At 41.8% G+C, this 17,644-nt stretch overlaps 1 protein-coding gene across 1 annotated transcript in view; it reads right to left on the minus strand.

Moving 5' to 3' along the window:
* HMCN1 (hemicentin 1) overlaps positions 1–17,644 on the minus strand; it is a 199,482-nt gene that overhangs the window by 157,829 nt on the left and 24,009 nt on the right. Inside the window, 3 exon segments of the mRNA XM_048058996.2 lie at positions 4,816–4,938; positions 5,500–5,658; positions 9,813–9,883. Coding sequence (XP_047914953.2) covers positions 4,816–4,938; positions 5,500–5,658; positions 9,813–9,883 — 353 coding nt within the window.

The raw sequence follows: 17,644 nt of genomic DNA on the forward strand, positions 1-17,644 counted from the left end.
GAAGTAGCTTTTTTTCCTTTGGGACGCTTACAGAAAGCCCCCAAAACAACTGCAACTTTTGTTGTTCTGCCAAAATCTGACTCGATGAATATTATTAGGGGGGGAAGGGCAAATGCAGAAATTTATAACACTTCTCCAGAGAATTTGCTCTTGCAACCTGCCCTGCTATCAGGTCATTTCTTGGAATGCATACTGAAACCTGGAAAATATACGGAGAATGGTCTCTATTCCCATTTGTTTATTCTTAGTCTCAAGAATATTTCTCAAACAGTCAAAGCAACAGGATTTGAAGTTAACTGTTTCATTGCTTAACTATATGTAGGCTCTTACTTCCATCCAAAGAGAAAATATTTTAGTAATGGATGTAGAAAAATACGACCAAGACACTGCATGTGAAAATTATACTATGAAAATATGTCCTAGGTTGTACATAAAACTATATGTTATATAGATCAAAAAACATTACTGAAAGAAATGTATTAGTACTGAACCTCGAGCACTTCAAAATTAGGAAACACAGGAATTAAGTCTGCCTGCTTTCAACTATCCTTAAAACATCCTCTTTGCAGTTGCTTTGTGACAGCCTTTTTGTACATGATCACAGTCTATTTCTTCCAGAGAATCCAAGTTCCACATAAACCAAAGAAAGAACAGCTGTAACTACTTCTTCTCTTGCTTGGCATTTACTGTACAATCCGTATCTCCAGGGTAGAAGCATACTCTCCCAGGCAGCATTCAGCTGCCTCAGCCATGAAACCATTCACTTTTTCTGTGATAATGCACGCTGACTGCTAGGGAGGGAAGGAGGGAGGGAGCACGAAGGCAACAAGAAACAGGGCTAAGCAAGCGACCTTAACGATATGCTGCAGTTTTGTGCTTTGACTTCATTGCCTTTGTGTTATTCTTGTAAAACACTGGAGGGGCCTTTTACATTTTTAGCAAAGTGAGACAAAACTTAAAATGATTTCCTCGTGCAGCGACATCTAAACATACACCTGGTGTTCATCCCCACTGCAGACCTTTAACGCCGACCCGGGCCATGTAGGTGTAACTCAGAGTAGCTGTCCTCAGTCAGGACTAGCAGCCAAGAGAAGTAGGATGCTTTCCAGCAGGTTTGAGACTTCTGTTCAGAGCAAAGAATTCATCGCTGTGAAGAACGCTGGGCTCCATGCCAGATCCGTGTGAACCTACAGGCATTCGCCTTCTGTGCCCTGCCCACAAACATGACTCCTTTTGTACCACTTCTTTTAACATGTTCTGTTACTGCTCGTCCAACCTCTGTCCTCAGCTCCCTTCTTACCTCCTCTCACTCACATCATCGCTTATATTCACTCACTCGAATTCCAACCTTTTTATTTTGATTTTTAAATCTAGTCCCATTTCCCTCTCCAGTCACTCAGTAACATCCTCTTTTACACCAAAGTCAATACAATGTCTCCAGCCACCTTCACAGTCACTTTCAGTTCTCCTCCCATCAATGTTCTGAGGCCTGTATATGAAACATCCACTTCTACTTATTTTAAAAATCATTAGGAAAGCTATATTTTTAAGCAGGAGAGTCTAACTCTAAGCAAGGGAGAGTCTAACCCATGTTTAATGAGGATACTCAATGCATTTTAATTTGGAGCAATTACTGATTTTGTAGGCTCCGACCTTAATTTGCAGCCATGGAACTTTACTGCAGCCAAGGAAACCTCAGATTACTGAAACACCTTTCAAGATCAGGACTTCAATGTTTTGATACGACAAGCATAACCATCTTCCTAAGACAGAGGCAAAAACAAGAAAGCTACTGTTCTTTCATCTAGAAGAAACTTCACTTTCAAACTGACTCACTGAGATAAACCTCTGAAGACTAGGGACCAGCTGGAAAACTTCAAACTGAAGACTACTTAATGAATCTGTACGTAAGTACAATCACATTCACAAATCATTAATAAAAGTAGAGCTTCAAAACCAAAATTTGAATAGTAAATCTTTCGCTTTTAAGAATTATGAAATACTTTTCCTCTCTGACAGACCTGGAACCATATAACCCATCAGATTTTACCAAATATGATAAAAACTTATTTGGACTCATACTATTTGAAACCTGCAATGTTTTCTTTCTTGGACAGAGTTACCTCTGCAGATGATGGTAGATATTATAACCCAAACCTACAAGAAATCTAGAAGAAGGTTTAGGTAATAAAACCACAACTTGTATTTTGGACATTGATAATATTCTTATTTATCCATGCACAGAAACTTTTCCAATTTCTTCTAACAGTAAGAGAAGAAGGTCATGTTTTGAAGAGCTTCATTCAGCAAATACATGAGTAGCTCCACTTAGCTCTCTTATTTCACACTTTTCTGGCCTGAAGCCAACACAGCTTGGCCAATTGACAATAATTGTGACCAACTTAACTGTAGTATTATCATAAAAATCTTTTTGCAGAGGTGGAAAAAAGGCAAAAAGCTTTCTTAGTCTTCTTGACAACACAAGCATTGGAAAAGTATCAAGTACTGTTTTGTTGTGTTTCCTTGTAGCTAGTTATAATATTGCTTAATTCTGTTCATTCTGAACTTAAAGCACAAAGGGCAAGGATGAGAGCAATGGTTTGAAACTTTATGCACTAAAAATAGCTTTGTTTATTTGGGGGGGTGTGTGGGGGGGGGTAGAATAATCAAAAATGTTGAAGAAAACAAGACATTGGTTTGGCAGGGTATTCGCAGTCTTGGTTCTTTCCTAATCTACAATTCAGCATTAGTCGTCTCTAGGCCCGATACAGTGACTGTACTTTAACATTTATAAACTTCATTCTTCACACATCATTGACTATTCAGATAAAAAGAAGAGAGAGTTCTGTGTCTGATGAATCTGAAATATATACCATTAACAGCTAATGCTGATTACTACTACAACTCCTGTTCATTTGCATCTGCACAGTAGGGCATATGTTCCTCGAAAAGTAGTATTTCTGATCCAGAACCGAAATCTGCAGCAAAGGTTTTATTTGAGACTGTAGACTTTTGGTAAGCTCATTTTCACAGTCCCCTATCCCAGAAGTAGCTGTATGTAAGCTCACTAAGGTGTTGTGTTTTTTTTTTTTGTTTGTTTGTTTGTATTTTCTTTTTAAATGCAATTTGTTCAGCAGTTACGGTGTAGGACTTCCAAAAGTGTTGTAGAGTTTTACCAAGGGGACCATTTGCAGCCTATGATCACTGAAAGGAGGTGTAATTATATAATGCAATGCATTTTTCCACCACCACCCCCACACTCCCACCCAAAAAAAAACACAACCACAACCTGCAAGAATAGCACCTAATGATATCATCACTTGTCAGTATCACCCTCTGGCTCTTGTACAGGCTGTGGGTTGTCTACCCCAGAGATGAGAAGCCCCATTCTTTTTTCAAAGAAAATGCTGAGATGAAGCAGGAAAGAGGTAGAAGTGGCTACTGAAACTCCCCGCTTGAAACCTTACTCAAAATTCACAGACAGACCAACAGTTCAAACAGAAGCTGGTATTCTTAGAAATGGGAAAGTGCTAAGTTCAAAAAGCAGAAGCAGACAGCCAACAGTACAGTGCATGTCAGCTCTTCTTAACAATATTGTACTGCCTATTACATACAAGCCGCTTTTGCTCACTTACCTCCCAAAACCAGAAGCAAAACAAAAAAAAATACTTTATCCTCAGTCTGCAGACCTGACAAAGAGCATTTCCCATTGGCAGTATCGTGACTCTTTCAGTATAAAGGGATTTTATGGAGTCTCACAGACAGAAGTTTTACCCTTCTTAAACAAAAAATTGCAAAATGCAGATCAGAAACTGCACAGTCCCAACTGCCGATTTCTTTTCCTCTAACTTTTAACCTATCTAATTCTGGGTGGATAAACCCTTCAGGGAAATTCTTCCTTTTGATCACTTTCACATCATTGCCAGTACCTTATTACATCCCCAGTAAGAATTTCAATCTCACTAACCAACAGCAGAAGAAAACTGCAATACATGTCCATTGTTTGTCACTGTCAAAGTTTTAGAAATAAAAAGAAAAGGAACAAACCGAAACTAAAGTTTTATTTAAAAACCTCATCCAGTTATGGCCTATACCAAGAAGTCAAAAGGAAACATTTACAACATGTATAAACAACTGCAGCTCCCCAAATAACTAATGTGTGATTTCATCTCTCTCCAAATTATTTTCTCATGCACTATTGAAATTTCATTTCTGTCTAAGAATCACTGGAATTTTCAAAGAAAATATTCATTCAAGGCTGTGAGTCAACAAGTACAACAAAGCATTTCACCATGACTCAAAATTACCATTTGACAGCAAAAGTGTCAAAAGTGTTGAAAAAACAACCTCAATTAAAACGTATCACAGTTGCTTTGTGAACAATGGAAGCCTGCTAGCTTACCTGTTCATAACCTTATATCCTGGCTTATTAGTCATCCTTTGCTTGCTAACAAAGTGTTCATTTAAAGCTGATATTACACTTGCATTCAGAAGAGTAAAGCCACTGGTTTGACACTCACACAGCACAGAATTGTCCCTTATATTAAAGGCTCTCCTCCTGGAAGCTTTCCAACACAGGCAGAGGGAACTTGGAGAAGCTCTGGTTAGATATGGCAGTTCAGACTTCCCTAACATAAATAAAATTCATAGAATTGAATCCTGATATAGTAGATGGAAAGATGGAACAAGTCCATATATGAATTCGAGAACATTTAGAATTTCTCCTTAATCACACTAGCCCACAATCAGGTCCTTTAAAGATTTAGAGAATAAACCCCTGCCTTGTTCTATATAGCAGAATTTGGGCAAATTTACCTCATTAACTTGCTTTTTGTCCAAGTGAAAAACTTGACCAGAGCTCGTCGAGGCAATTTCTTCGTACACTTTGTAACCAATATGATCCCTGTCATCACAGTCTCCAGTTAGCACAAATACTACCTGTATTAAAAAATAAAGAAATCAAATCCAAGTCACATAGTACATGGTGAAAGCTTTTGTAGGAAAACATTTTACAGCTAGTATGTAGGCCTGACAAGAAAAGAACTGTATCAGTCAGCAAGGGTTCATATTACTTTACATACAAGGACAGACATACTGTATTCATTGCTGGTGAAAAGAACAATGCAGAAAGAAACAAACAAGAATAACTTTATAAGTCACACTCATCTATCAGCACTCAGACTTCACAGAACACTCATTTCAGAATATAAGGACATCCACATAACTGGAATGCTGACCATATACTGGCAGAAGTTTCACTTGCACTATTTAAATTAATAAAAGGAACTCTTCTTTTTAATGTTGTCAATTAAGTTCTTATTAATCAGATCAGATATCTCTTTATTTAAAAAAAAAAAAAAAAAAAAAACAGCAGTATTATGATCCCTTCCATAAACAGAGATCTCATTAAGTCTCGCATAGTGGAATTTTGCCCTTCAGTAAGGCAAAAACAGGGCACTAAAGACATAAACCAGCTCAGAATGTAAATCCCCTCTGTACCTGTGATTGTTTCTGTTGAATGAGCTGAAGTACTTCATGTGCAAGTCTATAATCTTTGGATCGTGCATCAGTAAATACATAGATGAAAGAACCGGGAAGAGAAATTTCTAGAGCGATTTTAATTGCCCCAATGCTCATCTCTGGACAGTCTCCACCACCCTGTTCACAATTAGAAGAAAAACAAATTCTAAGAAAAAGAACATACTAACAAAATTATTCTTCTTTTTGAACATTCAAGGCAGATACTTTCTCAGCTTCTAATAATTTATTCACTTTTTTTTTTCCAAAGCACTGTACGGTTTCTGCAAAGTGCAGTCACAAACTCACAGACAAGCAGCAACTACAATAATTCCTTAGGGAAAATAAAGTCAAAGGAGGAAATTGTGGTTAGCACTGAAAATGGCTGGTGTCTCTTATCTCTTCTGGGAGCATCCAGCTCCTGCGACAGCTCCATTTCCTATACTCACACGCTCCCTTACTGACTGGCAAGTTAATGGCTCCAGTAGTGCGCAGCAGCCCCGGGAGGTCACAGTCAGAGGTGCAGATGGGAAGTGACCTCAGCCCAGCAGCGCTGCTCTCCGGGAGGACACTCCAATTCCAGGACAGCAGGAACTCGACCTAGACACCCTGGGGCGGGCAGTGCCAGTGCTCAGCAGGTGATGTTCCCAGTGACCCGCACTGCTGCGTAGACAGCTGCACAGCTGGAGATTTTTCAGACTATGGATTTAAACAAAATGCTTCCAAGTATGACTGTATTTAACTTTATGGGAAGAGAAGTTGACCCTTTCAGAAATCAAGAGTTAGAGAAAAATACTGTTTAAATAAAAGTTCACTTTCACTTACGTAAAAGTTAACTTGACTGATGGAAGACAGAATTTTCCAAACAGCTGAACACAAACTATAAAACCCAGCCCTGCACACAGCAAAAGATCTCTGCGCTTTCAAGATTAAATACAGAAGTCATTTCTTGTGTTTCTATAATCATCATGACTTCATACATTTTACACACAAAACTTCATAGGCTGGGAAGGAAGAAGAAAAAAGATAACACAATTGTTGCATCAGTTTTTAGTTCTTCAGATGCAATCAGAAATTATGCTTTGAGATTAAACACTCACATGGGGGGGGAGAGGGGGATAAAAAGAAAAATCTGCCTCCCACAGTCCCCCAGACTTTAAGATTTTCAGCTGACCCCAACAACGTTCACATCAGTAACAATTTTTAATCTGTCAGTGTCTCTGACCTAATTTAAAAACAAAAATATCTCCAAACCTCTCATTTATGTTAAAGAATAGGTACTTGGTCATTTTTCTTTTTTGTATGTCGGCCCTTTCTAAATGTAGCCCTACTTTAATGGGAGAAGCAAGTGGCAAACTCCAGAGTGCCTGAAAGTCAAGAGATAATTCCGATGTGCTAAAAACATTTTTGGAGACCTTCATTTAGGCAATGCTTATACAATCCTATGGGACAAAGCAATACACCCAAATGATTTTTTTTCCTCCTCTTGCAAAGCAAATGTCATCTTCAGCAAAAGACTCTCCTACGTAAAGCTTGAATTTGTAGGCAAAATCAAGATATCTAATTTCTCAGGTACTGAGAAGGTGGCTGTAAACTATCCCACTTTTGGTCTGCTAGGTTACTGTTTCACATAATATTTTAAGTGTTTTATGCGGCAGCATCTGCTGAGAGGAGAAACACCATCAGGCTAAATGGTTGTTCTGACAATAAGCATGAACATGTTATTTTTATAATGTGGAAGAGAAGTTTACTCAAAAGGCAGCTAGGCAGAACTAGTAAACAAAAATATATCAGCTTTATTACCAACAGTTTTCCTTTCAACATTTCCTGCCTTTCTTTCCAAATTCCAATTAAATATGATTACAATTGCCTTGTGAAGTTTTCTGAAAAAGAACAGGGGTGACAACTACAGCTCAGAAAGTTTTATTTTCCTCTCAGTTTGGACATGCACACAGATATTTGGGTTGTTAGCTCAGCTCAACTGTGTTATTCCCTTTCTTGGGTCTGAATTTAATATTGATATAACTATTTATTTAAATGGCATTGTGTCCACTTACAAAAAAATAACTTTAGTATCTAATTTGAAAGGTGTTATCAAAAACTCTTAAAGAAGACTGATTTTGCTAAGTAATTTGTCATTTTTATTTTCAGGAACACCCAAATAAGACCTTTTCATAACTACTCATACAACTTTATAGGCATCTGTACCGTGGGATCATGCAGCACTCCCTATGCTTTAAAAGACTTTATATAGACAAGATTTCATTATACTGCTTATGCAAATAAGCAATAAAAACTGTAAAAAACTGTAAAAACCATTGTAAAAACTGCATTTAGTATAAGGATACACAAAAAAATCTGGTTCCCTCTTAAAAAAGAAGTGACACTAAGAATGCAAGTACAAGTTATTGTCATGCTGCCCATAAGAATGATTCACACATCTGTTCATCTGTTAATTACAGATAAAACGTGCAAAATACTAACACCTTACCCGGTGTCAACGGGGTACTTTCTTCATCAATTTAAACATAAAAAGAACAGGACGTACTTTCCTCAGTGAGATGCACACAGACTAATCTTTACTGTTGTCAAGTGCCAACACAATTTCCAAGCCTATTTCCAAAGTCATATCCAAACACTCAAATTGTTCTGCACCCAGATGGATTTTGTTGGAAAGTAAGAGCTGGGTTTGTCCTGATATCTCGGGAGGGCAAGTTTCACAGATAGAAATGTGCTAGGAAGACTAGCTTGTTTTACATATACATACAACTAAAATAATTTAACTTCACCTTAATTTTAGCCTTGTTCACTAAGATTTGTTTTACAATCTTTTTCAAAATGCATCTATCTCAGAATTTCCCCTTCCTGCACGTTGTTCATTCTTGCATCTTTTCACCACCTCTCTAGGAAAAATACCCATAATGGACTTTATGGAAATGCTCACATTTTCTGGGAGAACTACTGCAAGATATCCTATCAGTCCTGACCTAAACACTTTTTTAATTTTTACTTTGGTCCTTCATCAATATAAAGAATAATAGTAAATCAGTTAATGTCTTAATTCAGTGGAATGAGCACATCTTCAAAGTAATTATGAAATATGCAATCAACCAGGATTAAAGACAAATCTTAAATTCATTAGACAGTGACTTTTAAACAACTTGCTAGCAAATTAAGAGTCTTAAATTCCCAAAAGCTTCATCTGATCCATACCCTTTTTCGAAACAGTTACAGTTATTTTCCAGAATAGCTATTATGAAAACAAAAAATAAACACTAGAAGGATTTTTAATTTCCCTACAAAAGGGAAAAGCACAACAATGACTGGCATTTTCTCTCTCCTTATAAATTTACTACGGTTTTCTCAGAATTTCAATCTTTCTGCCAAATTTTAATCTACTCATTCTACCCCAACTAGCACCATCAACTTCCAAACAATCTTTTATTACAGGGATTAAACCATATGCCCATTTCTAAAACATGGTTCTTTAAGTCAGAAGTCTGTCCAGCACTACTGACTCAGGCAAGGCTCTTCCCAAAACAGATGCATTTTGCTTGATTGAAGAAGGTAAGACAGTAGGATCTTTCAGTAAAGGTAACTCCACTCCCATACCTCTCTTTCCTTCCAGCACCTGATCCAGGTCTTACTTGCAGTTCATTCTCACATCAAAGAAACTCTACCAAGGGAAACATACTGGTATACTGGCTCAAAAAAACAAAACAAACAAAAAAAAAAACTGCTCATCTCCAAAGCATGGCTGGGGAAGCAATTCACAGAGCTTGGATAAGACCAGAGAACCTAAACAAACCTGTTGCTTTTGAATCAGGAGGTGCTGGTTAACACAGGGCAGCGGAGGAAGTGCATATGTCACATTTGATGGGTCTTAGAGTCCTGTACATGAATTAGTTCGCTAATTGGAACTAAGGAAATAACTTCCAGAAAACAGTAAAACAGTTCATAAAAGTGTCTGTGAACAAGTGGCAGGACTAATAAAATGTAAAATAAATACTGCATTAAGTAACTAGTCTTTCTTGTATTACTGATCAATTAACCAAGTCTCTGTATAACGATGAAAACTAAGACAAAGTGAATTGTAATCACAAAGTAAATTGTAATCATAAATTAAGATGACCAGAGAACAGGCAGATGACAGCTTGTGCAGGTAAAATGACCGAGATAGACAGCCTACCTCCAGATGAAGCACTACAGCAGGAACACTAACAAGAGAGGAAGGATTAGTGGGAGGGAACTGGGCCTGGTGCTAGAACCACACAGAGAACAAACACGTTACTCACCTGAACGTAAAGCTCCCTGAGTTCAAACTGAAATTTCTTGGGATCTGTGGTTATCGTCACCGGACCAATTTCTGGGATATAAAAAATAAAAAAAGGAAAACATAATATGAAGAAGACAGAAAGCTATCAAAAGAATTTCAGCTGAAGAGTTAATGGTTTTTCAAATTGATAAAATTTGATAAGAAAAGAAAGAGTATTTAACAGCAGAAAGGAGGACTTTAGAAAGATATATCCCGTGCTGCAATCTGTAAATCCAAACCTAGTCATGTTACCATCATTCCAGCATTACTACTTGTAAGTGTCTTAAGGATTTATAGGCACATAAGATGTACTGTGTTGTTTCTCTCACATACATTTATTTTTGACCCATCATTTCACTGCTCTCAGGAAACACAAGGGAACAAAACCCCACAAAACAAAATTGGCTGCACCAGAAAATCGTGTACTTTACCTATACAACTCTTTCTGAAAAACACGAAGGAGAGGCTACTTGAAAAAACTACCCAGCAGCAGTTGCCAGAAAGAACTGTGGAAGCATCAGCTTTATCCATGGTGTTTGCCATGTCATTGTATGCTGAGCAATGGCACGGCACCATCCAAATGAAGCCAGCCGTGTCGGCACATAATGTGTCCGAGAGCTCCACGAGCACACTAGCTGCACCACGAGCCTCCCTCTGCTGCTCAACAATTGCCTTCCTAATTGGTATCAAATGTGATTCTAGGCAGCTGTTTTCCTGAGGCTGCTATTTCCGGACAGTTTACCTCAATCTAACTTGGCATCCCCGCGCTCCGTGCGCTGCCTGCCCCAGGCCCGCATTCCTGCTGCTCCCAGCACAGAGACAGGGCACTCATCTAGCTCGGCAAGCTGGTTCACGGCACTGAGCCAAGCACAAATAAGTATGCACATCGGCAAGAGACAAAAATTGATTTCCACTAGCTTAGTGCCCCAAGCCACCTCATAAAGAGATCAGCTGAGTACCAGCACACAAAGCGGGATACGATTACACAGTCAGGATGAAAGAAAAGCATGAGACTGCCATGGTGCCAATTTAATTCAGCTGCAGCTTGCATGGAAGTGCTGCCTCAGCAGACCATGCAGCGCTTTCCAAGCTCTATAAACGTTAACATGTACTTATCATCCATGTAATCGAGACATTTGCCTTTTTTTGAACAGTCCAAAGTTTTATTTCACTGGAGTTTCAACAACAGCCGTCCCTAAAGTCGACTACAATCACACTTGAGTTTGCTTGAGGGGCTGTATCTATGCATGCCTTAGCTGAGTGCAGGCTTTTAATTTGGTTAAAAGTCACTCACGAGATCACAGAAAAGCTCTCCTAGAATATTAAAGTGTCTTGAGGGTTTCTTGTATGGCTCTGATTTGAGCCATTTCTCTGTGAGTGTTACTTATTACCCAAGTCAAAATGCTACGCTACCACCAGAAGAGCCGTTCCAAGGACTCATGCACTGAGCTCTGTGAAGTAATTGCCTAAAGTGACTAGGAAAATTAAACTAATATTCACATATTAAAGAAAATGTATAGCACTGAAGAAGCTTACAAGATGGAGTGTAGCTGCACTACTTAAGCGTTCCCTAGGCCTCCAACCTTAGATGTTACCGCAACTGGGGGCACCTGGGTGCTGACTCTAAGGAACAGCATGGAGTGTAGAGCAGAGTGGAGACACCATGGCTAGGCTCTGTGACAAGAGGGGGAATCAATTTTTCTTGTGCTCACTGGGATTGGTAGGCTGCACATTTGCTACCCTGAGACAACGGCCTGTCATGTTTTTGACAAAATGCTGTGCTCTAGTGAACTTTGCTCATTATAATATCATTACAATACCAAAACACACCTCCATCCCAAAAGCTACCCGCCTCCAAGGTGTGACCACCCCTCATTGCGCACGCGCTCTGAATTTCTCGGAGCCTGCACCTTTAAATGAAAGCAAGAAAACTTTTTACCAATCATAAGCAAGATATGCGCGACTAGAGTCACTCAAGCTCCACCTAAAAGATAGAAAACAATATAAGCGGGCTTAAGAGAGAGGGGATGTTGGGGAAGACACCGTCGTGACTTCTGGGATCAGTCGATGGGCTGAGCCTCTCTTCCCCCACATTGGGACACCATGGGGTAAGGTTTGAGCACTTGGTTATATCAGGTGTTTCCACAGAAACTTAGAAATTTCTAGTCTTTGTGCCTTTTAACGTGTTAATAGCCAGGCTGTGTACCTGTGTATTTCATGCATGCTAGCTTGCTTTTGCAGACAGTGGATTTATTGCTGGCAATCCAAAGAACCTGTGTACTTGTAGCTGTAATAAAGTGCACTTCACTGCATTGTTCCTAGCCATGACAGTTCTCCTTGAACGCGACTAGAGTGAGGGTGTGCTACATTGCTGGTGAATCCATGACTGTGATAGTTCAGTACCCCGAATTTGACCGGACCCATAACAGCTACACCCCTTAACACGACAAGCTCCTCCTGCCATCCTCGTCCTTCTGCTGCTCAGCCTGGTACCGCATTATAGGCATACGCCTGTACTAAAGCTATCTCCGAAGTGTTTTGCTTAGCATCTGTCCCCTGCCAGCCATTGTTCTAAAGCACAGAGTAGAGTGGGTTTTATACATGTAGTAAAACCACAAGCTCCATTATGCCCCAGCAGTCTAGGGATTACATTTTTCAATTCTAGAGCAGTAAATCCTTTGGAAAGGCTTTCTTTCCCTATAAAATAAAGATCTGAAAAGTAACGTTATTTCAGCTAAGTTAAAACAGCCCATCCAGCTTAGATGGGAGGAGAACATTGCCTCTTGCTCCGCAGGCAGCCAGGGCTCGCTCCAGCAGCGTGCGGGTGCCAAGCGGGGCCCTAGTCAGCATGCCGCAGGATCACGGCAAGGCGCTGGCTGCCCTCTGGTCTGCTCTCAGCAAAGAGCAGATCTTTGGGATGGCACCTAGCTCCGAGCTCAGAACGGGACCTCGGGATAGGAGGTCAGGAAGGGAACCCAGGCTAGGCAGCATCGAGCAGGGAGCTTTGTCAGGAAAGACCCAAGACGCTCTTGAGAGCTGGACAGAGCACAGATCTCTCCGAGCAGCTCCGCAGCGGGGGCAGACAAGACCCCAGGAGCAAGTGAATGGGCTCCTTCATGCCTGGAGAGATGCTGGGCTCCTCTGAGGGAGGAACGGCAGCAACACAAGTGACAGAGCCCCAGAGCAAGACAGCAACCGAGCCTCCCAGCACCAGCCATTACGAGGGACGTCACAATACCTCCGTCTGCAGGCAGGTACTCCAGGCAGGCAGGCAGCCACAGGCCAATACAAGACCAAGCGGTCACAGGCCCAGAAGGCATTTGGAAAGGCAACACCACTCATCTCCGGCCCGGTGTCACCTCACTGTCCTCACAATCTGATGGCACAGTTACGTGGAGGTTATTCAGTGCCGCTCACATGTAACTTACGGGACCACTGCTCTAGGTATAACAGGTGCTGTGACTGGCTCTCACCACCTGAATGCCCACTGACCTGTACCAAAAACACAGCACCAACTGTTTTCCAAACACTACCATGCCTCCATCGAGTGTGTGGGACATGCCTGCCCTAAGGGCTGAAACAGCCTCCACCGAGCTTTCCTTACCCTTGTTCTGCTACTCCCCAGCTGCAACCCAACAGGACCGTTTCCCCAGTGCAGATGAAGATAGGCCTTCAACACACTCCAAAGAGGAACGACTTCCAAAAAGGACTTGAAGAAAGAACGGTAACTCCTCTCACATAGTGCCATAAAACTCTTACAGACTGTCAAAGGAGCAAGACAGTAAGGTCTCTGGAACCTGAAGTCCAAATCAAGTTACGGCTGTCAGGCCGGACATGGCTCCGTGGAACAAATGAGCAGGGGCAGGTCAGAGAGGCAATGCAATCAAGACACTACTGCTAAAGTACGGTGATGTAAAAGAATGACAGGCCACAGTGGGGAATTGTTCCTGGCACTTCAAAAGATGCTGCCTGTGAAGCACGAGTGGGCGGGCAGAGCTCCTGAAGGAATTTAGAGGGTTTAGCAGCTACCGTCCCACACTGTACAGGTTCACCTTGTATAAGGACTTCCACCCAAACAACATGGAAACACTTTGTAGAATTAAACTAAGATAAGACATGAAAAAACATATAGTCGAGTTACAGAAAATAGTCAATATTATAGAAAAAGAGGAACATATCTGCATTCAGAACAATTTTTAGTGCCCTGAGAACAGCAGCGAAAGCACAATGCTGTTCCTTTGCGCATCAGTAATAGCACACATCTAGCCAACTCAGAGATCTAACTGCACATTCACCCACATCCAAAACTGCCTGAAGTCTCAACAGCTACATGCAGAAATCAAGCACACAAGTCACGCATTCCTCAAATCAAGCATACATACAAACATGAAACTCTAAATACAGAACATTTACACTTACACTAGGTCCTGCAAACACGCCAAGAAAAAACAACACGCACACACGTACATGTATTTATAGTTACTTCACTAGTTCTTCACTAGATTGATACCTGAAATACTCCAACAGAATAATACATACAGACCGGTGTTGCGATGCAAGTCCATGTTTAGGTGCTGACATTGGAACATTTAGGACTAGTTTGTTACGGAGGTTTTCGACACTGCTTATTACCACAAAGCTCTCCCTGGTCTTTCAGCAGTGATTATGGGAAAGGTGAAAACCCAATACAGATAGAGCAAAACAGCTTACCTTCATTAGATATTAACTAAGTTCTCTTGTCTTGAAAGTACAACATAAATGACAGTTCTTTCAAATCGACATGGTGATCCGAGGCTTAACATCGCACAGAGAACTGATAATGTAGGAAAGAAAACATTTTAAAGGAACGGCTGCATGTTATTAAACAAAGACTGGACTTTAAATCAACATCACCAAACTCTACGCAACCAATACAGTGTTGGAGCTTGTACCTAAGCAACCAAAAAAATACAACAGCGTAAAACTGAGTACCTGTCCATTGGATAGACATTACAAATCTCAATGCTGGGTTTTTGTGCCAAAATTGATAAAAGTCCTCTCCTTTAGAAATAAGCAGAGAGGTCCCCAGTAACGCCAAGGAACTGGCCATTCTGAAAGGCTCTGATGCTCTTCCATGACTTTCTGCAACACCTCAAATGACTGCTTGTTTATATACATGCCAAACAGCAAGCATGTTTGGAAAGCCACAAACTACCCACAGACACACAGTCGCTCATAATTATTGCTGAGGGTGTTTGCAAATTTGGCTCTCCCTTAATCCTGACCATGCAAGACATCTGCCCTAAATAGCTGTTTTGGAGAGCTGGATGTATTAGAATCTAGCAGAGAAAAACTGGAGCCATTTGCCTACCTCTAATCCATTCAGAATACTGAATTTGTTGGTTCTAGAAGGAAAAAAACACAACCACCACCTGTAATTGGTGCTTAGCAGCCAAAAGGACTTTGGCAGAGAAGCCAAATCCTGCAGAGCTCCTTCACCCACAGAATTCCTTCTTCTAATTCAGAGCAAGGACATTGTTCTTATATATCCAGGGTTAAAAACAAGTAAATAAGCACCCAAAACAAGCAAACACAACCCCAAACCTGTGGATACCTTCCAAAAAGGAAATAAACTTCAGAACTAGTACCCCATGGAGGAGGACCAAGCACACACACAAGCAACAACAACCTGATATTTTTAACAACCAATATAATTAAGACAGCCTTTTACTACATGTTTGGCTACATCATTCCTGTTTAGCTGTATCTTTGCAATGGAGTCAAAGAGTAGCCCTCCATGGCCTAGAATTGTACAGGAAGGCTGGGCACTCTTCAAGAAGGAAATCGTAATGGCTCAGGAGCGATCTGTCCCCACGTGCGCAAAGACGAGCCGGCGCGGAAGAAGATCAGCCTGGCTGAACAGAGAGTTGTGGCTAGAGCTTAGGAAAAAAAAAGAGGGTTTATGATTTTTGGAAAAGAGGGCTGGCCGCTCAGGAGGACTATAAGGATGTTGTAAGGATGTGCAGGGACAAAATTAGAAAGGCCAAAGCTCATCTGGAGCTCAATCTGGCTACTGCTGTTAAAGACAACAGAAAAAGTTCTCATAAATACATTAACACGAAAAGGAGGACTAAGGAGAATCTCCATCCTTTAGTGGATGCAGGGGGAAACTTAGTGACGAGAGATGAGGAAAAGGCTGAGGTGCTTAATGCCTTCTTTGCCTCAGTCTTTAGCGGCAAGATGAGTTGTTCTCTGGATACCCAGTACCCTGAGCTGGTGGAAGGGGATGGGGAGCAGGATGTGGCCCTCACTATCCACGAGGAAATGGCTGGCGACCTGCTACAGCACTTGGATGTACGCAAGTCGATGGGGCTGGATGGGATGCACCCGAGGGTACTGAGAGAACTGGCGGAGGAGCTGGCCGAGCCGCTTTCCATCATTTATCGACAGTCCTGGCTATCAGGGGAGGTCCCAGTCGACTGGCGGCCAGCAAATGTGACGCCCATCTACAAGAAGGGTCGGAGGGTAGACCCGGGAAGCTATAGGCCTGTTAGCTTGACCTCAGTGCCAGGGAAGCTCATGGAGCAGATTATCTTGAGTGTCATCACACGGCACTTGCAGGGCAACCAGGTGATCAGGTCCAGTCAGCATGGGTTTATGAAAGGCAGGTCCTGCTTGACAAACCTGATCTCCTTCTATGACAAAGTGACATGTTTAGTGGATGAGGGAAAGGCTGTGGATGTGGTCTACCTTGACTTCAGTAAGGCTTTTGACACCGTTTCCCACAGCATTCTCCTCAGGAAACTGGCTGCTCATGGCTTGGACTGGTGTACGCCTTGTTGGGTTAGAGACTGGCTGGGTAGCCGGGCCCAAAGAGTCGTGGTGAATGGAGTGAAATCCAGTTGGAGGCCGATCACTAGTGGAGTCCCCCAGTGCTCAGTACTAGGGCCAGTTCTCTTCAATATCTTTATCAATGATCTGGATGAGGGAATCAAGTGCACCCTCAGTAAGTTTGCAGATGACACCAAGTTAGGTGCGTGTGTCGATCTGCTCGAGGGTAGGAAGGCTCTGCAGGAGGATCTGGATAGGCCGGACCCATGGGCTGAGGTCAACTGTATGAAGTTCAACAAGGCCAAGTGCCGGGTCCTGCACCTGGGGCACAACAACCCCAAAGCAGCGCTACAGGCTGGGAGATGAGTGGTTGGAAAGCTGCCTGGCAGAGAAGGACCTGGGAGTATTGGTTGATAGTCGGCTGAATATGAGCCAGCAGTGTGCTCAGGTGGCCAAGAAGGCCAACAGCATCCTGGCTTGCACAAGAAACAGTGTGGCCAGCAGGGCTAGGGAAGTGATTGTCCCCTTGTACTGGGCTTTGGTGAGGCCGCACCTCAAGTACTGTGTTCAGTTTTAGGCCCCTCGCTACAAGCAGTACATCGAGGTGCTCGAGAGAGTCCAGAGAAGGGCAAGTGCTGGTGAGGGGTCTGGAGAACAAGTCTTACGAGGAGCAACTGAGGGAGCTGGGATTGTTCAGTCTGGAGAAGAGGAGGCTCAGGGGCGACCTTATCGCACTCTACAGGTACCTTAAAGGAGGCTGTAGCGAGGTGGGGGTTGGTCTGTTCTCCCCTATGTGCCTGGTGACAGGACGAGGGGGAATGGGCTAAAGTTGCACCAGGGGAGGTTTAGGTTGGATATTAGGAAGAGCTTCTTTACCAAAAGGGTTGTTAGGCATTGGAATGGGCTGCCCAGGGAGGCGGTTGAGTCACCATCCCTGGAGGTCTTAAAAGACATTTAAACATAGCACTTAGTGATATGGTTTAGTGGAGGACTTGTTAGTGT

Source organism: Anser cygnoides, chromosome 8, assembly GCF_040182565.1.
Source record: "Anser cygnoides isolate HZ-2024a breed goose chromosome 8, Taihu_goose_T2T_genome, whole genome shotgun sequence".
NCBI lineage: Eukaryota > Metazoa > Chordata > Aves > Anseriformes > Anatidae > Anser > Anser cygnoides.